Source organism: Danio rerio, chromosome 4, assembly GCF_049306965.1.
Source record: "Danio rerio strain Tuebingen ecotype United States chromosome 4, GRCz12tu, whole genome shotgun sequence".
NCBI lineage: Eukaryota > Metazoa > Chordata > Actinopteri > Cypriniformes > Danionidae > Danio > Danio rerio.
This window is the reverse complement of record NC_133179.1, coordinates 20225408-20248858: the sequence shown is the minus strand read 5'-3', so window position 1 is coordinate 20248858 and position 23451 is coordinate 20225408. Positions and strand designations below refer to the sequence as shown.

At 36.1% G+C, this 23451-nt stretch overlaps 1 protein-coding gene across 3 annotated transcripts in view; it reads left to right on the top strand.

The window, feature by feature from the left end:
- The window catches only part of snd1 (staphylococcal nuclease and tudor domain containing 1), a 297580-nt gene that overhangs the window by 38882 nt on the left and 235247 nt on the right, over positions 1 to 23451 (top strand). For all 3 annotated transcript variants that reach the window (NM_182865.3, XM_073945610.1, NM_001293681.1), the window contains exon 10: positions 3355 to 3459. In NM_182865.3, the coding sequence (NP_878285.3) occupies positions 3355 to 3459 (105 nt within the window). The remainder of the gene's footprint in view (positions 1 to 3354; positions 3460 to 23451) is intronic.

Genomic DNA, 23451 nt, shown 5'->3' with positions numbered 1-23451 from the left:
AAGCCCTCAATAAATAAATAAATCAATAAATAAAGCTATCTACAAAAAATAAAGCTCTTTGAATAGTTGTCTTTAAATAAATAAATATCCATATCCATAAATAAATAAATAAAGCCTTGTACAAATAAGTAAATGAATAAATCTATATAAATAAATAAAATGATCTAAATAAAGATATATATATATATATATATATATATATATATATATATATATATATACACACACACACACACACACACACACACACACACACACACATAAAGCTATCTAAATAAACAAATAGGTAAAAAAATAAAAAAATAAACAAATAAAGCTATTTATGAATAAAATTATAGTTAGATAGATCCATGTATGGTGTATTTTTCAAACTATGTTATATTTTAATAATAATTCAAGGCATTTTAGAAACTCGTGTTTAAAAGCCATTGTCTCCATTTTTTTTTAAATAATAATTGAATATAAAAGGTAACAACTCTTTCTCTTTGTTGGCGGCATATCTGTGTTGGTTATATATTTATTTATTTTTTGTAGTAGTAGTAGATCTGTTGCTAAACAAATGCTCTGTCACACTTCTAAGTGCTTGATTTAATCCCCTTCCTGTCCCTTTTCTTCTAACGCAAATGATGGACCGTTCCCGCCCTCTCTTTCTCTCAGCTCCTTTGTGTTCTCCGTCGGCTCGCTTTCATTGTCTTGCATGAGTGAAATGGTGCAGTAATGGTGGTAGGATGAGAGGAGGGCTGTTCTTTTGAGAACGGAGAGTAGGAGAAGCGTTTTGTTTGCAGCTGTTTGCTTTGGTAGCGCAGGGTACAGTAACGTTTCTCTGGCAACAAGTGAATCTTTCCTGTGTTTAAAGTGGAGCAGTGACTTAGTGGCCACCTCTTGTTTTTTTTTTATTCAACACCTACTCGTAAGACATGAGGCCTAAATATTAGATGGGTACCGAACCATTAACTGTCACAAATAGCAATGATTCTGTCTCCTTGGTTCTAAGGGGCCTGACGGAGATCAGATTCTGAAAAATACTTGCATTTTATGGTATTGAGGATTCATAAATATTAGGCTGGTTGTAACCTATTGCACGAAAAAACCCTTTTAAAGGTTAATTATCTGTTGAAAGTGTACAAATGGAGATCTGATTGCTATAGGTGGGGGATCTTAAATGGCATGAACTTAAAGGTCTGCTGAAGTGGAGCCCTTAATTTCAAATAATTTGAAAGAATTGATATCGGCACTGCAAGACTGATCTGATATAATATTTCATTGTAGTAAATAAAATCTAATATGTGATAAATGTGTACCAAAACAATAAATGTCGCAAATGGCATCAGTTTCTATCTCCTTGGTTCTAAGGGACCCTATGGAGATCAGGTTATGTCTGCTTATGTTAAAGTCTTCATTCCATGGGTATAAAGAATAAAAGTTGAATTTGGTTATGCTCCTTTAGATGTTGTTGTTGTTGTTTCTGTGTTCCAAGTGGTTCCTGGTGGCAACTTATTTTTCCCAACACCTACTCATTCGTCATGAAGGCTGAATATTAGGCTGGCTGATAAACATTGCACGAACAAACCCGTTTAAAGGTTAAGAATCTGTTGATGGTGTACAAATGGAGATCTGGTTGCTGCAGGTGACAGATCTCAAACTTAAAGTGGAACCCTCAATTTCAATTATTTCAGTGATGTTGGCATTGCAAGTCTGAATTGATATCATATTTATATTTCGTAAATAGAAGCTAGTATGTGTTAAATGTGTACCAAAAAATTAAATGTCACAAATAGCTTCAGTTCTGTTTTCGTGGTTCTTAGGGATGCAATGGAGACCAGGTAATGATTGCTTCTGTAAGATTTAGAGTAGAGTATCGAGAAGAAAGACTTAATTGGGTTACGCTTGTTTTTTCTCCCTTGTTGATGTCCTGTGTTCCAAGTGGAGCAGTGACTTCTTGTTCTCTTTCCAACATCTACTCACTCAAATCGAGGCCTGAATATTAGCATAGCTAGTAAATATTGGACGAATAAACCAGTCTGAAATATATCAAAAAACATTTATGGTCATGAAACTCTGTTGATTGTGGGAAGTTTGAGTCTGAATAGTTTCTTTTGAAGTTGTAATTTTTTTTTAGTGCTGTTCAAATGTAGAGTGGATTGTTGTAGGTATGGCATTACAAATAGGATTAATGTAAGGGTCCTGTAAATGTAAAGGAAGTGTCTTTAAATGTGCAATTTTCTAGATATTTAATTTCAAATGTAAGGGTAGGTCTTATTGATATGCTCTTCAACTTTTTAAGAATAGCCAAAAGAGCCTGGTGATTGTGGATCTTTATTTGAGACAGTGAATGTGTATGCTTTATTTTTCTTCAAAATGGGAATTTTGTCATTGTTTTGGAGCACAATAGCTTACAGAAATATTTTTAGGGGGACTTCAAAAAGTACTATGGAACTGTTGCTTTTTAGAGTTTACAATCAAACATTTTGAAAACCTACTAGTTGTTTTTTGTCCTTAAACAATTAATTGTCAGTTAACAATGTATATCAGCATGAGTCTCGCACAAAGTTTCAAATATGTACACCAAGATATAATAAAAAATATATTTGAATGATTTTAGGTTGTGTTGGAAAGTGATCAAAATCCAACATCCTAAACCAACGTCATATTGATGTCAAAAACTGACATTTATTCGTCAGGTATGGCAACCAAAATCCAACATCTGATAGATTTCATAGTAGTAATGTCCTCAGCATTGAACTGTAACATCATTGGATGTTGATATTTGGCTGATTTTAGGTTGTATTGGAAACTTACCCAAATGTAATGTCGAGCCAACAACTTAAACCAGTTTCACATTGACATCAAATACTGATATTGATTCATCAGGTTTGGCAACCAAAATCCAACGTCTATGTGGACGTTACCACTATGAGGTCTATCATTGTCAAACTATAACATCATTAGACGTTGATTTTAGGTTGTACGTTGGTTTGATGTTGGATTCTGATGTCAACATAATTTTCCAATTCCAAACGAAATGCAACGTTCCTATGATGTTGGGGTACAACATCATATTGATATATTATTTATATCATATAATATGTTCAAAGGGGGACATTTAAAAAGAATTTATTTCAGAGTAGTAATCATAATACCGTGGAACCATGATATTTTCATACTGTTATTATACCGTTAGAATCTTATACCGGCCAATGCCTAGGTTGAAGATTAGTCTCATCACATGTCATTGATTCTTGCATATTTCATGACCAAATAAAATCACCTTATGCCAAAATGTAGATCGCTAACAGGATGACCTTTCCATCTGTCTCTGCATTGCTACATTTATTTTCTTCCTCTTCTTTACAGGTGATGCAGGTCGTGAACGCAGATGCCATCGTGGTGAAGCTGAACTCTGGGGAATATAAGACCATCCACCTGTCCAGCATCAGACCCCCGAGGCTCGAAGGCGAGGTACGAGTTAATGCACGTCTGTCCTTGGATCTCCCTGTCACTGAGGCCATTACTGAGTCCACAGGGTGCCGGCTGTCTGTTACACTGTTTGCAAAGTGCTGATGTGAAGGTTTTCCCCCCTCTCCTCCATCTCTTAAAAGCGCAGATCTCCTCCCTTCATGCATCTTTCACACTGTGATCTCAAGAGCGGCGGCTTTATTGGGCACCAGGGGGAGCTAGAGAGACGGAAGCCCACCGGCCCTCCTCCCCTCCGCTCGCTCGCTCTGACACACCAGTGCTGCACTGCAGCCAAAAGCCCTATAGATCTACTCCCGTAATGAGCACACGCTCTCGCCGAATCTCTCTTTCTCATCTATTAACGTCATACGCGTCCACTCAATCCAGTGCAATTCTCAAATGCTCGCTTTGGTTTGCTAGATGTTAACAAATTAATATGGAAACATCATTTTGTGCGGCCGCCTGTGCGCACACACAGTTATCGCAGTTTTGAAACACTCAGAAATGCGCTTGTCTGTTCTTATTCACGCCCATTATGATCATTAATGAGAGCTGGTGTGTAATGGGAGCTTTGTCTTGTCTAAATGTGTGTGTGTGTGTGTGTTTGTGTGTATCAGAAAGCTGTATGTTAAATTAAAAGCGGCTAGAATTGAAATGGGAAGATTGCTCTGCAATTAGCCAGACTCTTCCTGACCCCTGAACTCCTGTAATGAGAGTCGATGATTCAGCATGTTGGTTAAAAAAAAAATAAGAATTAGCCTCAGTGTTGATTTAGCAAATTAGACATTGTAGTTTATTAAGGAGGGCTTTAAATACCAGCGCACCGCAGTAGCACGCACAATAGGCTTGTACTTTTCATGGTCTTGTACTTTTGATAGATGTTTGAAATCTTTAATGAAGTTTGTGATTATTTTTTAAAGGAGGCTTTTCGGAGAGTGGCAATTTGTCATGCACATGTAAACAGAGCTGGAATGCCGAGCTGTGGGTCTGTATCTATGGATACGGGGCTGCGGAGAGCATTACGATCACAGCGTGTTTCTATCCTGGCAGCTTAAAGATGGCTTTAATCAGATCAGAGATGATTACAAAACAATAAAGATTACGGATGTATTTAGATCTCTTACGTGCTTCGGAAGCATGAGACGAACTGAAGAGCTTTTAAAAAATGTTGGACTTTCTCGAAAGATAAGCCTGAAAGCTTGATTTAGACAGAGACGGCAAACTGATCTTTTGGATTCTTCTTCTTTTTTTTTCCCCCAGTGTTGGCCATTTTAATGAGATGACGCTTGTTCCATTTCAGACTTTTTAGATTTAAGCATTTGCTAAAAGTTGACATAAAATCAATTTACTCTTTTTGTATGTATTTAGTAGTTAAGTGTTTGTTATAAACGATGTATCTGTGCACTATATTTTTTTGTAATCTTTAATCAAAACCAATAACTCTCCTTCCTAGGGCTGGGCGATTAATCGAAAAAGAATCGAAATCTACAACCTATAATCAAGAAACTTTCCAGATCGAATTTTTATTATCCCCCCCCATACGACTATCCCTACCACGTGTGGACTCGAGTGACCCCGCTCTGTTAATATTTCTCTGTCGAGCACACTTATATGGTCCGGTGCAGTTTTTGCATGGGTACAGACCCCTCGCCGGGGCCAATGCTGACGTGCACCCCTCAAAAAGTGTAGTTACACATTTCAACAACATGTAGTGCAGACTTTGTGATGGTCGGTTTGGTAGTGTTGACGAGTGTGGGCAGAGCAAGCCTGTTGGAGCAAGTGTTTACAATTGTCTTGGTTCAGTGAAGGAGCTCCAGATGGAAACTTTTGTTTTGTGTTTAACTTCTGATTAAAGTTGTTGCACGACTGCCGATTCCTGCTTCAGAATAAGTGAGTTTTAGCTACTTAAGGTAGCATTCAGAAAAAAAACTTATCACTCGCAAAGAAACTCGACACAGGGGAACAACCCCTGCCAGCTAGCGTTTCGGAAGCATTATTGCAGAGCAATACAAACAGCATTCAGAGGAATAAATGCATGACGACATGCAAGGCATGTGTTTAAAATATTATTTACAGGATATGCAAGAGGATATACAAGTTATTTCATTTAGAAGAGATGCTGCTTATTTTTTAACATTTACATTTTTTTTTTTTTTTAATAAAAGTTGATAATTTTCACTTTTTTATAAGAAAGTGACTGTTTTAGGCTATGGGTGTTTTAATTTCGTTTTTTTAACTTTTATGGTCAATAAATAACCATGGTTAGTAGATGCTATACGTTTCCTTCAGTTATTCTAAAATCAAGTAATGCACCCTTTATTAAAAAATCTCTCACTTTTCATATGTTGCCATATTTACTGTACAAAACCTGTCCGTAAACTATGGGTGCCAAAAAAAAAATGTAAAAAAATTAATAACATGCATTAATCGTAGTTGAGTTTAATTAATTGAGAAATTTAATTTTAGGCCAAATCGCCCAGCCATACTCCCTTCCCCCTCAAAATGACTTTTTTTCTGGTAACTTCTGGTTACATGGAATATCTTTAGTGCGGGTCCCTCAGTAGGCAACAAATGCAATACCATCCTGTCTTTTAAAAATTAATTCCTTCTAAATCAATGAGCATTTGAAAAAAAAAAATCCATCAGAGGGTAATTCTGGTGGACGGTAATCCTTCACAAATGAGTGCAAACTGTCTTTCAAATCTTCCTCCATTTTGTTCATCTTCCAATGATCTAATCGGTTTCCAAATAACGAATCCATGCACAACAACTCATTTTTGAAGCCTTTTAAAATGGATGCATGTTATGATCAAGGAAAAAAGGACAATCTTAATTTAATTTAATTTTAATTCCATTTAATTCAGACTTTAATTGAATTTGATTGGCACTTAGAAATGTAAGTTTTCATTCAAAAATTAAGGAAATTTTTCTGCTTTAGTGTTGTTTTCACATACACAAACAGTGGAAGTGTAAATCAATATTGTTTTTTTATGTCATGAGCGTGTTTTATCTGTTGGAATTGTAATTTCTAGTGAAAATCCCTTCAAAGACATCAACCCCATAAACAAAGAACAACGACCTGCAAACCATCCGCAACCATCTTGTATAATGTAGTGTTCTGCAAAGGCAAAAGAACCACTTATATTTTTCTCCGAAAATGTAAATCCCATTTTATTACAGTCTCTCCATGCTACAGAAGGTGGATCAGATGGCAGGGAGCTTGTGTATCAGGCAGTGTGATGTAATTATCATAATTCCATGGTGACCATCCGGCAGTGTTTGGTTGCTTGCATGTGTCTGACACCTATGGCAGCTGCCTCGCTCAAGTCAGTCAGTGACTTCTGCCTTTTATATTGTCTGAAATGGGTTTTTTTTTTCCGGGCACAGCCCTGTTGTAAAGGCATTGATGTGCTTTAGGTACTTCCCCCTTTGAAACCTGCACTCCTGTTCCGTTTACTGACTGTATCTTCTGTAGCGCATCTCTGCACCAGATGTTCTTGCAGTATGTTTTCCCTGCTCGGCTGCACTCTTTGAAGAGGGTGAGAGAGAGAGCGTGCGAAAGCAGTGTGCAAAGTTGTACCCGTATTGAAGCTTTACAGTCATCGAGGTCGGGCTGCCCTTGAATATGAGGTTTCATCAATAATGATGTTGGCATGTCAAATCCGACCTCTGATCTCTTACTTCTGTGGTCTAAATAAAAGATCGTATGCATTCCAATCCATTAAATGCCACTTATAGTATCTGTTCAGCCTCGGTTCTAAGGGACCTGCCGGAGATCAGGTTCAGTTTTTTTATGCAGAGTTGCAAGGTTGGAACAAAGAAGGGTTCAATTTGATTATGATCATGTTTTTTTGTTCACCCCATTAACATGTCAATAGTCGTTTAAAAGTAATTCATTTCCAATCGAAAAAGGGGTGGCTAGCTATATTTAGTTTTTCCTAATCTAATGCTACATTAACCTTGACACAATGCTTTATGTAACTAACAAGATCTCAGTTAATCTTTTCATCAAGCTAATCGATTCTGGACAGCAGTAGTTTAGCACGCAGCAACTTTTTAAATTGACGTCGTAATTAATTTAAATGGCATACATTCAAACAGCAGCTGTACAATGGTTTCAGAACAGCTGCAAACATTTTTTTCAGTTACTCTTTTGATTGCGTTTATCAAAATGGCTCTTGGTAATGGGTTTCTTTCTGTATGTGCACACGCACATAATGAGCACTCTGCCAGCTTACACTCATAAATAGGCAAAATTAGGGGTTTGACATTTCAACATGCCTGTTTACAGTTGCATTATGTGCATCTTTCAGGATTTGCATTCAGTAAAAAGAAATGTCTTTTGTTTATGTAGCAATGCATGAAGCGGTGTAATGCAGAAACCGTTAATGCAGAAAAGTAGCATGATCACCATGCGGAATCTGTGTGGGGAATTTTGCTTTAATATAAACATCCAATCATTGAAATGACTGGATGGTATCATTCCAGTAAATGCGACCGCAACTGCAATTCAGTCTTTGCTCTGTTTGATTTGCATAATGATGCATATTTTATGCAAGTTTTCTGTGTGCATTTCTTTTAAATTGTTTAAACTCTAAACCTTGACTCAACCAGTTGATGCAAAAGGAACACTTTGAAACTATTGTTTTTTAACAAGGATGGTACATCTCAGGAATTCCGAGGACCAATGCAAGGCTTTGCTTAAGTCGCTGCAAGAAAAATCCAGTGTCCATTTGTGTAAGGCTTGTGCACACCTGGAAATGTGTTCTTATTATTGTTTAAGATGCTTTTAGCATTCATACCCAAGTGATTTTCATTAGCAATGAGCAAGATGACCGTGAAAAATTAATCATTGATGTTAGATGGTGCATAATTAAAAGATGAAATATCCTACTACACAAGGTAGCACTGCGCAACTTTCTGCTTATGAAGCTTGCTTGTTACACACACTCAAAAAATGGCTTTTGCTGTTAGTTCAAACTACTCATTTAAAATGAGCACAACACAATTCTTGAGTTTTTTTGTGGGAAGACAACTTAATTGTTTTATGTTCAATTCATTTAAATTTGTAAACACCAAGTAATTGAACTCCATGTTGTCATAACACAAATTAGAAGAAGACTGTGTTTATTGCCTTTTTAAAACCTTTCATATTGTATTTGTTGTTGTTTTTTAATCATCAAGTAAGATTTTCTACTTTTAGCTAGAAAAAAATGGCAGGACAAACTTTCAAGCATTAAAAGAACTGAAATGAAACTTGCCATTTGATCTGCTATTCTTCGCCATAATTTTAAAGTGAAGCACATTTTCTGCAGTGAGGATGTTTGTCATCATCAGTGGCGCCTTTAGTTTTTTTACCGTGTTTAATAATCTGTCACAATACTGAAGTTCAATACCAATCAGTACTGAAATTTTAAAGCGTCCATACTAACGTTCACGCTAACATTTGAGCGCTGTTGAGTATGTTCTTACACAGCACTGTTTTGCCATTGTGTTCACATGATCAACAAAAATGATAGTGATTGGCTGCGAAGGTCATCAGTTCACCAAACTCACCACTGTTTACTGCTCGTAAACTCATACAGGGACACTGGAGTGTATAAAGCCGCGAAGATCAGCTGGTCTGTTTATAAGCCATACAAACAATCCTCTGAATCGACTGATCTTGATGGCATTAAAACGCTCCAGTGTTCCTGTTTCTGTAGTTAGACTTAGTAAACAGTCAAATCATCACTGTTTAAGAATTCGCTCAAATGTTAACGGGAAATGGACATTTTTAATTTCATCACCAAATGGAATCGAATTCCAGTATCGTGACAACACTAGTATAAATAAACAATGATGTGTAGTCCTGTAACTATTCCGCTACAACTAATATGCAAAATTACGACTTTCACTTTTGAATTTCACAACATGAACTGTACAAGCTAGTGGTGCCATCGGACAGTGATGTACGAAGCTGTTCAGTGATTGATGTAAATTAGAGACATGGAGCAATTTTTAAAATTAGAATTATATTAACATAACTAAGGCAGTTTTACTAGAATAAACCTGCTCGATTGAAATAGGCGACTGTCAAACTGTTAAACATCTTGGCTTATAAACGGAAATAAAATGTATTATTTCCATACTCGAGTGATTTAAAAATAAGAAATTTTCAAGTTGCAAAATTTTTATTTAATATTTTTTTTATATCTTTACATTTTTTCCTTTAATTGTTATTAAAGTCTTAAATCAACCCACATAAAACCATCCGAAACCTTTTGTCTTTTCAACATTCACATCTATGAAATACCACCTCTGTGGTGTCTAACAGGCAATGAAACATGTTTAGTATAATACAGAGAGTGTCTAGTTGAAACAAATAGTCAAGGCAATGTCCTGTTACTTACTGCTTGGTGAGGACAAAGACTCACATTAACATTTTTAGCTTTTCTTGCTTGTCGCATTATCCTATCACGACTCTTGTCACGCTGTGACAGTTCTACCTTCTTTCTAAGCATCTCTCTCTCACGCTTCTTCTTGTCCTGATTTAAACACTCTCTCCTCCTCAGTTCAGAGCAGGGCGTGAAACTGTTGTCCCTGTGCCATGCCATACAAACACTTCAACTCAAAGAGACAAACCTGACCTCAGGCCAGCCCGGGGATCTCCGTGTGTGTTTGTCTGTACTGTTCTCTCTCTCTCCCTCTCTTGCTGTGAGGACTTTGGGGGGATTTAGGGCCAGATGTGTTGACCAACACGAAGATGAACTCTGACAGCTGCTGCCCTGTGTTTCTCTTTATCTCTCACGCTCTTGTCGCGTAGTGCTGGGGACCACGTTTTTCCTTCCTGTGGCTGCTTAATTACTGTTAGCTGCTGCTGGTGGAATGGTGGTCCAAAGGGATCAAACATAAACATTTGGATTTTTTAAAATTCTAAGTTGTTCCTATTTGTAAACTTGTTGTTTTATAAGAGAAAAATGCACTTTAGATGCCAAAAATGAATTGTGAATCGTTGGAGACTTTTAGCACTTAATTGACAGATTTTCTTACGTAGCAGATAGTATAACCAGACAGAATAATTGATGCTCTAAAAAGTATATCAGAACTTCTCAGCTTTGGCCTTGAGATCCATCAATCTTTGTAGTTTTACTCCAGCTCCAACCAAACCCACCTGCCTGTAACTTTATGGAGTTATCCTAAAGACCTTGATTAGGAATTTCTGTGGTATTTGATTAGGGTTAGAGCTCGATTCTGTAGGAAAGTGCATCTTGAGGGCCAGATGGGATCAACTCTGCTCTAGATTGAGGATATATTGCAGGGTTGTTCCTGGAGGGGCTCTGTCCTGCAGAGTTTTGCTACCACCATTTTAACACCCGTAGACCAGTTGATCATGATCTTCACACTCACTTTAAACTTCTAGATGGGTGTTTTGGAGCTACGATCTGCGGAAGATTGACCTTATTGAGCAGGAACTGGACAATAACACCCCATTTTACATCATTGACGCTTGACTGATGCGGTGTCTGAAACTTCACACTGCTACAATTGCCATAGTGACAACAGCCAGTCACATAGCACTACACATACTACATTCATCAACTCCCTCTGCAATCTTCTTTTAGGGTTGGTCCCTTCGGTATGAGCCCTGGTATCTAAATAAACATTGATAAAGTTTTTCAACTTCTGTCGTGAGCAACAGACCGAACGCAATTTGACAAACCCACTTTTAAGCACTTCACGTTACTCCACACAGAGTAAATGAGAAGCAGTTATGCAGATGCCCCTTGTGATTGTGAGGGGCAAGTATCCAGTGTCCAAGTTCATAGAGTTTTATCTCAACTCTGAACAAATTCACTTGCCTGTAGCTATCCTGTGATCCTGAAGAACTTGAGGTCTGCTTGATTGGGGTTGGAACTAAGCTTATTCTGTGAGATGGTTCACAGAGATTGGCTTAGAGATCACGGAGATTGAAACCCTGGAAAAGGGTAAAGAATATAATTTGAGACTGCTGCATTTTTGCTAGCATTATTTTCCAACCAAAATCAAGCAGATTAATTCTTTTAGACTATTTGAACGCTTTAGTTCAGATTGACCCCATCAACCCAAAACCAACATAAACCACCCGCGTTCTAGCTGAGTGTCATGTATTATAAATAAAATCTAGTATAGATTTGTGTATTTTGCAAACAAATGTTAGGTTATACATTTAATATTTGCATTCAGAGTTCGAAAATGTTCCTTATGCAAAACTGATGTTACTGATAATTTTTTTTTATGTTGTTGATGTCTGCCGATAATTTATGGATTGTTTTTTATTTATTTATTTATTTTTAGAATTATTTTGGCCTTTTTGCCTTTATTAAGTAGATAGAATAGTATTTCAGACAGGAAGCAAAGTGGGTAGAGAGAGAGGGGGTAGGGACGGGAAATGTCCTCAAGCCGGGATTTGAACTTGGGACGCACTGAGGTGCTACTGCACCATATGTTAGCGTGCTAATCACTAGGTTATTGCGCCGACAATTTATGAATCGTTTTTGCCACTTTTGTTGTATACTGCTGGCCATGAAGGTTTTGATTGGTGCCTTGCCTTCCACATGTGTTTTTTTTTATCCTAAAAAAAAGTGAACTTCAGAATTGCTGTTTGTCAAGGATTTTTTGAAAAGATCTACACTATCTGACAAAAGTCTTGTCGTTGATCCCAGTTGTAAGAGCAACAAATAATAACTTCTGGTTGATCATTTGGAAAAGTGGCAGAAGCCACTTGGACCTACTATTCTCATAGGAATCAGTCAAGTTTGGTAAGGAAAAATCATGGTTTGGGGTTACATTACAATTGGGGTGTGTGAGAGATTTGCAGACTGGATGGCAACATTAACAGTCTGAGGTATCAAGACATTTGTGCCGCCCATTACATTACAAACCACAGCAGAGGGCAAATTATTCATATAGATATATAGGATAGAGCTCTTTTTCATACTTCAGACTCCACATCAAAGTTCCTGAAAGTTAAGTAGGTCAAGGTGCTCCAGGATTGGCCAGCTCAGTCACAAGACATGAGTATTATTGAGCATGTTTGAGGTGAGATGGAGGAGGAGGAGGAGGACTTGTGGAAGATGAATCCAAAGAATTTTGATGAACTCAATGACACTTTCTTTGCCATTCCAGATGACTTTATAAATCAGTTATTCGAGTAATTGCAGACATGTATGGATGCAGTCCTCCAAGCTCATGGGAGTCATTTTATATTTTATTCTGTACATTATTTCTGTGACAAGACTTTTGCCTAAGCAAAGTCAGACCTTACTGTCATAATTAAATAATTCAAAATAAAGACATGATCATATTTTATTTGATAAAATACGTGTAATCCAGAGACCTTTGCCTGTCATATAAGCCACTTCTGATACAAAATGATCAACTAGAAATCAAGTTATTATTTGTTGTTCCTACAACTTGGATAGGCGACAAGACTTTTGTCAGGTAGCTAATTCAGGTAGTGTTTCTTTGCAGTTTGCTTGTTTTGTACAGATAAACACTGCACTTGTTTGCATGTTATTTTAGTAATCTCCCTCAGAACAAAAATCAACTTTTGTTTTTATTGGCTTGCATATCATCTATTAATATCGTCCTAAATATTTGTTACGCCGCATCTCTAAATAAAGGTGCGTGTTTACTATTCTGCACCAGTAGTGTTTTGGCATTGTTGTCATCACTTTTGACTGGGTAAACCATCCTTTAGAGAGAAACGTGACTTCATGTGTCATGCCTAATTTCTTTTCCTCATTCACCCCCCCTCTTGGCCAGATGGAGGCTTATTTTTGCGCCATGGCGGGCTATTTCCAGCTGCGTGGTGGTGTCAGCCGTTTTAGGAGCACTCATAAGGATGTGGAGGGGGAGGAGTTTTGTCAGAGCAGCTCAATGAGTCATCCTCACTCCCACTGTATGTGTGTGTGAGGAGACTGCAGGGGAAATGTTGACATCTGGGTTTAAAACGGATGCTGCCATACCCCTGTCTTCCCTACAGAAATAGCAGAATGCAATGCATCGGTCACTGAATGACTCTTCCGTGTCATTTGCTGTCACCTTGCTCAGTATGTTTGCGCTCGAGTGTGTGCGAGTTTGATTTCTGCATGCATTTCCACTCGTGCCACAATGTGTGTGTGTGTGTTTCAGCTGTGCTTGCATGCTGAAGGCTTGTGTATGTGTGTTTTGTGTGTGCGTGTGTCCTGTGGCCTTTGTCTGGGGTCACTGTATGGTTCCATGGCTCATCTCACACATGGTTGGTCAGGATTTATTTTTTTTTTGACTCTGGTTTGCCTCAGGATCACTTGACTCTTGGAATTCTAGCAAACTTCCTTCCAATCATTTGAGAGTAATGACCCATGTATGTTGTAAACTGGAATTTTATTATTTTTTTTATGGAATGTTCGGGGTTCAATACAAGTTAAGCGTGACTCTCACATGTGTGCCCTAGAGCAAGGTCAGATATGAAGTGGTACACGTTTCAAAACATGTATGGGGGGAAAAAAAGAATTGAAGGAACCCTTTGTGCATTTTTTATTAAGATTTTTGGCATCTTTATTTATTTATTTGTATTTCAGTTTTTATTTCCACAATTAATTAAAAAATGTTTACAATCAGATTAGAAAATACTTTTAACAGCTATTACCCTCTATATATCTCCTATGCCCCCACCCCACTATATGCACATCAGAAAACCCAGGATAAGTGTGGACCAAGAAAGTGTACAAGTTAAATAAAAGGGCATCTATGATGAAAATCATCTTTTGTAAGCTGTTTGGACAGAACTGTGTTGGTATCATACCTTCCAACACTCCCGTTTTTCCCAGGAGTCTCCCGTATTTCAGACCCATCTCCCCTTTTGTGACCCCCCTCCCACTTATCAGCTTTTTAGTAGAGTCCCCATGTGGGAAAATCGCCCGAATTTTCTGATCCGAATGTTGGCGGGTATGGTTGGTATAGTGTCCACAGTCATATTGGGGTGATATGAAAACAGTAAGTCTCTTTTTGAAATTTCCTGAAGTTAAAATAGGATCCAAATCCTTCCCATTTTGAGGCCCACTGCAACATGATGTAGGAATGTGGTTTCCCCGCCCACAGAATTGATTGACAGTCGTTTATTAGCAAGTCTCCCTAGTAACGTGTATAATCATATCAACTAGACAGGACATGCACAAAGCATGTTTACCGTCTTTATCACCACAGCTGCATGTCAGTACAGTTATAAAATAATACTTCCATCCCGGTTTGTGGTTGTAAATCAGGTTTATTTTGTATATTAACAGAACGGATATCCATACAGCAGTGGATATTAATGTGTATCCTGTCATATTTGCCATGTAAAAACAGTGGAAAGCGTGCACGCTGTCTGTGTTTGTGCGTGAACTTTGTAACGACATTGTGTATGACTCATCATTGCAGAAAGGCTTGAATTAACTCCACAACAAATACATCAAATAATCATTAGGAAAGTTGTAGTTGTAGTATAGTTGTAGTGGAAAGTTGTAGTATTTCTCACAAACGTTACATGAGATCTGCTTTTCTTTGTCTGTCACTGTGCTGTTTATCTGACGCAGCCGAGGCGGAGATCCAGGCACACTCTGACAGGCATGTGGAAACGGTGGGCGGGGAGAAATAGCATTAAATGCACAGGCAACAAAAACTGCTACATATTGTTCAGAGCTGAAAGTTTCAATATTCTGAAAGTCATAATGAATAATCTGATGGGTGTTTTGAGCTGAAACTTTACGGACCTAATTTAGAGAGACAAAGACTTGTCTTAAATCTTGAAAAAGTGGTAAAATAGGTGCTCTTTAAATTTAACTTTCATAGTATCAAATGGGGGTTAAGTGTCTAGATTTCTTTGATGTAGCATATATAAATTTTCCACACCGTCAAAATGTCCAGTTTAGTACGTTTGGTTCGTGCGAATGACTAGGTACAGTATTTCCAATAGTGAATGCGACCAGTGCTTAACAGAGAGATCATGAGGGGGTTTCCACCTCTGTACCAACATTTTCTTTGTAAAAAATTAAAGCAGCTTACCGATATTTGCGGACCTTTGCGTTCAAGGGAAATTGAGAGTTATCATTTCACGTTATATATTTATTTTTTGAGTAGTTTGTCATTTCAAATAGCATATGTTTTGGCAAAAATGTGTGTTTTAATTTTGTTTCTCCCCCTTATTTCTATTCATAACTCTATTTTACACTGCACAAAAAAAGTTCCTCTCCAGAAGTTTTAGAACAAAAATGTCCCCATTGGAACCCATTAAAAAGGCAATATTTCATCCCTGTACCTTTTAAGCAGAAAGTCATATATTCTTTGTTACAGGCTTCCATTTTGTTGCCAATGCTTCAAAACTGGAACTATTTAAAATGATTAATGCTACAATCCAAATAAATTAGTTATCTTATTATCATTTGGAAAAAAAAAATAAGATCGTGTGACTGGAGTTATGGCGGCTAAAATGACCTTTACCACATTAAGCAAAGCTAAATCATTTTTAAATAATCAATAAAATAATTCAAAATGTTACATTTTAAATATCCCTAATATTGCTGCTGTTTTTATTCAGAGTAATCAGCAATAAGAGGCTTTATTTCCTCTACAAAAAAGTATCTTTATGTCCCCATTCTTCTAAAGATAAAATTAATTGTTCTTTTTGCCTCTGCCTCTGTTTCTCAATTTCTCCTTTTCTCTTTGCGTCACTGTTGTTCGTCACTGCTGATTTATTTTAAGCGGCCATTGTAATGTTTGTCTTAAATGCTGATTGTATTTCTAAGGCATCTGTGATGCAGCTATGAGTTGAAATTGCTCATTGCGACTCCTGTGACTGATGCTGAGGGTCATAATACCTCATTCCAGCTGTCATGGGAGAATTATGCACACTTGTACAAGAGGCTGAAAGGTTTTCACCTCTGCTATGCTCTTCACATGCACCATTCATTAATCCTTTTTGACATCACTCAAGGTCATTACTTGGAGATTAAGAATGTTTAAATGATTGAATTTAGACTTGTTTCAGTGTTTTGTTCACTGGGTGGATGTAGTAGTCGAATAAAAGAGCTGAATTGTTGCATTTAATGGAGTTTGTGCTTTCGGTCGCCACTAAAAATGCATCAGCTGCTCTGCACAGCGTGATCAAAAAACTAAAATTGCTTTAAACATATGATTAATGCGTGAAATCAATTTCACTTCCTTTTACCTGGATTTAAAGCCAAAAATTGCTGCATTCAGTTACTTAGTAAATAAAATGTCACTCCTCAGTTTTCAAACGGCCTAAAATGAACAATAAATCTTTCACTCTAGTGACATTCCCTGAATAATATCTGGCGTTAATGGCAATCAAATAGAAATCTGAAAAGGGTATGCTTAATTAACAATTTACAAGTGCTAAATGACATTTTAAAACATCAAGGTAAACAAATTTAATGGAAAATGGAGCTTTGACTCCGCTTTTTCTTTCATGCTTTTCCCCCCTTTTAAAAAGGGATTCCTTTTAATTTTTTTATGAACTCTTCTAATCTTCCCTCTGATTGCAATTTTTAAAGACTTGCATATCTTTCAAAACAATTAAGCAGCATAGTCATTCAGAAAAGGCACTTTTTTACATGAACAGATCAAGTGGTAAATCAATGTTTGGCTATTGAAGAGGTTAGTTCAGCAAAAAAAAATAATTTTTAGTTACACTTGTTTCTTAAATATTTTTAGCTGATGCTACTCAGCAGAAAAGTGTGTGTGTGTATATATATATATATATATATATATATATATATATATATATATATATATATATATAAATTAAAATACATATTTAGAACTTTTAAGTAACTTATTAACCCCACATCAGGGCTACATAATACATCTTTTCAGCATCAATATTGCTGTGTGCACATCAGCAATAATCGGAGTATAGGAGTTCTGATTATAATTGACCAGGAAAAATAGACGCATAAGAATTGTGTATTGGAGAGTTTAACTATAATAAGAGTAAAAGTTTTTCATTTGCATGTGTTTTTAGGTCTGACAGTGTTAAAAGTATTCAGGCCATTTGTAACTTTAACAAAGAATACATTTATTGAATTATTTATACAGGAAAGACATTTGCTGTGTTCTTTTACATTTTGATTATTCAAATTTTGAACCTGAATACTATTTGACTGTCCCGAAAACCCTAAAAAACTGTTTACATTTTTTTTTTTTTTACAATTATCTTTTACAATTGTCTTTATCTTTAATTAGTTTTTATATTACATTTTTATGAATCATTGACTTCCCTACAGAATCATTCCACTCAATTAATTTAATAAATTCAAATAGCAATTTTCAAGTCATCTGGTGAAATTATTTATATTGCAATATTTATTGCAGAAAAACAAAAGATCCTAATGTCAGGTTTTTCCAGTATCGTGCAGCCCTACACCCACACACAAATAAATTAGGAATGTTCCGATCAGGTTTTTTTGCCTTTTGTTTCTTTAATTTACCCTATTTTAACATTCAACAACTGTTTAAAAAAAAAAAAAACACTTCTGTGCTGTAGCTTGAAAAACCAAGGAATAAATAACATTAATTCTTCAGTTTTGGAATTTAGTGCAACAATAAATATATAAAAAAAAAAATCTGATATAAAAACATATAGCATCTCAGCTTAAAATACCTGACAGACAATCTCAAGTTTACATATGTCAGTTTGCTGTGGCAGTGTTGTCGTCATCAACTTTATAATACCTTCAGACTGCAGACATACTCGCGCTTTCCGAATCAAGCTGTTTTATTATGCCGGCATTTATATATACAATATATATATATATATATATATATATATATATATATATATATATATATATATATATATATATATATATATATATATATATATATATATATATTCAGCGCATAATCTGTATATTCTGATCGAGTATGAAACTGTGATCAGGCCCAATTTCCAATACAGTAACCGGATCTGGACATCCCTAAAATAAACACAAAACCAGATATTTTTAAATGTTAAAATGCTTAACCTCTGCAGAAAAAAAAGTAATAAAATGAGCTGACCATCTAATTTTGGGCTTAAATATCCATTCAGTGTGTTTATTGGACTTACTATGCTAGACAGAAGACATCTTCCTTTCCAGTGTTTACGTATGATTGGATGTTTCTGCGATTTGAGGAGCTCCTATGAGAGCTTAGGACTGGTGGTGGCCAGAACTTCAAAACTTCACTCTCTCTCCCTCTCTCTGCTTCAGAGTCACATCCAATCCTTGGGCCATTTATCACCTGAAGATAATGAGATTGGCTAATGAGAAAAAGAGAGAGAGAAGCAGGAATGAAAATGTGAGCGGTGCATATAGGTGCAAGACAAAGAAATCTATGTATGTGAGCAAGAGAGAGAGATTTGAAGTGAGAGAAGCTGAGGTGTGTTCAACATCAAGCTAGCTCATATGTTTGAAGAGAAAACAAGGGATCTATTTCAACCAAATGATTTCATTCACTTTGATTTCGGTCCAAACACATGACTCCGTTTTCTATGCCATTCAAAATGCATATTTTACAAGCTACTGGGACTCTACAGTACCTAAAACTGACAAGTAACATTCAGGAATGTTCAACTAGTTCCTAAAGCAGAAAAGTATTATTGCTTTTTTTATAAATATGAATGTATCTGCATCACATTTACATTGTACAAAGTGACTTGCTGAGCAAACTGACTATACCTGAAAAGTTGTCTGTACGGAAATAGATATGCGAGGCAAACGTATTGGATCACAAATCATAGACGACATTAAATACTTTTGAGGATTTTAATTAGTTTTGTGCATTGAATTGAATAAAAATAACCCTTTATTGTCAGTAATATGTCCTTGAAAAAAAGCAAAAATGCCAATGTCGTACTACTAATAGAGTTAATTTTTCCTAGAAACTGCAGTCAAACATATGTTTAAGTACATTTCTTGCAGAAGTTTAACAGAAGTTGAAGCAAAAAAATTCAGCAAGACAGTCTTATACTCATCTATCTAATGATTATTTTAGTTTTTGCTCTTCTGATGGTTTTCGGGTTTCTCTACCAAAATATTCCAAAACGCCCTCCAATCTTTGTGAAATTTGGATAAAGGCACACAGGATGCAAATTGATGTGCATTCCAGCCAAATCCTGGCCTAATCACATAGATGTTGTTTTGCACGGGTCTAATATCACAGTACCACTCCACTGTAAAACCCAAAAAGTTAAGGTAACTCGAACAGATTGCCGTTTAATTCAAAAACTAATCCTAATGCGTACTGTGAACTTAATCTAGTAAATGAAGCAATTTGTGTAAAGTAAAACCTGATAAATGAAGAGGACTCAAACTAACTGAGTACTATAAAACCCAATAAGTTATGACAACTCAAACTGTTTGAGTAAACCAATTGTAACAAGCCATTTGAGTTGAACTGATCTTTACGAGTACTGTGAACTTACTCCATTTAAGTTGAAGTATTGAGGTATTTTATTAACTCACCTTCAACACTGAGTTCAAAACTCTTTAAATGAGTAGAATTAACTTTCAGTCAATTTTGAGTTAACTACACTGATTTCATTTGATAAAGTTAACTGTTGGGTTTTACAGTGCGTGTTTGCAAACATTGTAGGTCATTTGGAGGGGAAAAGTTACTTAAATTTACTTAACATTATCGACATGACTGATTCGCACAGGATTACGATCACTGACAACCTCTGTAATTATTTCAAATGAATAGAGTTTCTCAGGCAGTGTTTATCATATATGCGAATAGGACTTTTGACAGTCATGTTTTTGGAAATGACTCTTAATCAGGTTAAGATCAAGTTTGCTCTTTACCACAATTTTTAAATATCATTCCCTTTTAAAAAAGGTAGAGTATAATATTACCAAAGTTTTTTTTAATAACTATCAACATTTTGAGGAGAGAAAAAAAAACAAGTCTCTATGAAAGTGTCTTCCCAGATTTGGAACAACACAAATATGATAAAATAATAGGAGCTCAGCTTGTCAGTTTTTCCCCTTATCGCTGCAACATATGATTGCTTTGCTTAGCTTGTTCTTGTTCCATCCTGTTAGCCTTTGCAAAATGAAAGCGTTCTTGTTTCATTGCATGTTCCCAAACCGTCATTTTTAAAAGGCAGTAAGAGGCAAACATCGGCATGTCAGCCAGGCGCAGAAATCCTCATTTCTCCTCACACGGTTCAGTAGCCATCCTGCCGCTTCTTCGCAGAACACACTTGATTTGCTCAATACAATGACAGAGTCTTATCCCAACAATCTACACAGAATGTTTTTTGTCGTTTGCTGATTTCACTATTCAGCAGCTGTCTAGTGAACATAACGGGATGAAAATATTGAATTCATTCATTCAGGGTCATTTGTTTCTTAATTCTGAATGTTTTATCTTTGATATATAGTGTTTTGGAACTAAAGCTTCACTTGGTATGTTAACCTTATCCCAAAAAGTCAGATATCATCCAAATTCAGCCTCCTTGTATTCAAAACAAAGCACAGACTGCTGTAGTTGTTCATGTATTATGCTTTCTGAAAAAAACATGACCATGTGCTTGGATTATATGTGCACATGACCATGTGCTTGGAATAATAATAATAATAATAGTAATAATTTTATTTTATTTTATTTTTTACGGTGCATTTGTTTTGGTGTATAAATGTAGCACATAAACCATAGTTTAAAAATGTACCTTTTGTTAGTAATCAAACCATATTTGATGTACACAAATGTTACCATGAATCACAAAATCAGCTGAAAGAGTAATTTTATAATTGAGATTTGAGCAATATGAAATAAATAAGCCTTCGATTGATATTCATTGTTTGGAATGAAAACTATTTAAAGGTCTGGAATCTGAAGCTATAGCAACTAAATATTGTCTAGATGTTGTCTAGATTGAGTGTTTAGCAATGGATAAGGCCTGTCACAATCAATATATTGACTTATCACACAACGCATGAACACTACCTCAATCATTTTTGGTGATGCAATGTATATCGCCCATACATAAAAACCAATGTTGGCAACATTTTAGCTGATTGCATATCTTGGGGGTGTCAATAAAAACACTGTAGTATTTACTCTAAAGTATTATTGTATTTAGTTTAAAATGTTTCTAGTTTTTGTTACCTTTCACTTATTTGTTATTTGTATAGGATATAGGGTTTCACATTCAGGTTCCAATTCCTAACTATTAAAATGATTATCAAAGATTATTATATTGCCATCCTTTTTAATATTTAATATTTTTATTGCATTTTCCAGATAATATACAAATCTATAAATGTATATGAAAAGTCCTATCAGCAAAGTTGACATCAAATATATACCAACTGCATAAACAAGAAATCTGTAAACTCTTAAATCTAACTAAACTTTTCTACCCTCATATTGTCATTCTTATATTATGAGTGACAAAAAATGACAATAATATTGTTTGACACTAAATTTTGGTACAGTATATCGTAGATCTAAATATAATGACAGGCCTACTAACAAAAAAAAGTGAGTTTTTATACTTGGAGTAGGACATTTCTTCATAAAAGATTATCTTAATATTGTAAAGATTTTTTGGCATAAACTAAAAACCAATATGTTTAACTTACACAATGTATTTTTGGCTATTTCCACAAATATACCCATTCAGAAAGAAAAAAATACTGACAAATATGAATAAATGGCAGCATTTCAATTTTTAACTTTTGATTTGGATCAAATGAAAGGAGACAAGAATGGATGTTGAATAGTTTTAGGACTTTGACGGAATGTTTTGATCCACTTCAAATGTTCACTACTATAGTTCAGTTTGTCAATATTCCCTATTGAAACTTCTTATGATTTTTTTTTTCATCGAATATTTCGATTGTTTTTCATCTATAACTGACCGATTATTGCACAAGTCTTGTACGGTCCAGTTTGCACTGCAAAATGAAGCTGCTTTTTCTACTGATTTCACTATTCAACAGCTGTCTAGTGGGCGTAATGAGGTGAAAATATTGATTTTATTCATTGATTAAGACTTTCAGGGTCATTTGCTTCTTAATTTTGAATGTTCAATCACTGATGTATGATGACTATAACCTCAGTTAGTACGTTGACACCTCATCACACAGCTTAAATGTCATCCAAAATCAGCCTCCTTGTGTTCGAAACAAAGCACACATTTCTGCATTTGTGCATGTAACGTGCTTGCTGCCAGCCATGATCGACTAGCAAAGCCCTGAACGCGCACTCTTACCTACACTTGCACACAAAACACACACTCTAATGCAAGACTGCACGGCCTCCCTCTGCTTTTCTTGCTCGGGGGAAAGGAATTGCCGTGGATATTTATAGTCGGGCTGAAAATGGGTTGTCCTCTCTTTCACCGTCAGGGGTTTCTGTGTGTATTATATTCAGTCGGCACAGTTCTTTAGCCCTCCCGAAAGCTCCTTCATCAGAAGAGATGTCTTGGCATATTAAATGCAAAGTCTCACTCTTAGAAGTGGGTGGTCGATATGGTTTTATTTTGTACCAAATATCAGACCACGTGGGTGAAGATGCTGTGGTTTTAAGCGAGTTATTTGCAGCACAGATAAATGCTCGCTGGAATCAGAGCGTGAGGATTTAAAATCGCTGAGATTTGTGCTTTTTAAGTCAATATGCTTTTATTCGCTGTGAGAGTTGGTCCTAGGGGTTAACGGTCCAGTCTCTCCTACTAGCTATGCCTCATCCTAGCTTTGTTGTTAGTAGGCTTTTTCTAGATTTCTGCTATTGTTTGCATTTCAGTCAAGCTTCAAGCACTGGAGGCTGGAACGAGCCTATCTCCAAAATTTCAGTAGCTGTTGAAAAACCGCGGTTGTCATTTAATCTGCCTCTTGTTTTGTGCAACATGAAAGGAGATATTTTGATAAATTTACTGGTGGGTTTTTTCCCCAATGCACTTGAAGTGAATGGGATGTGTTTCCTGAGTAGGGGTGTGATAACTGC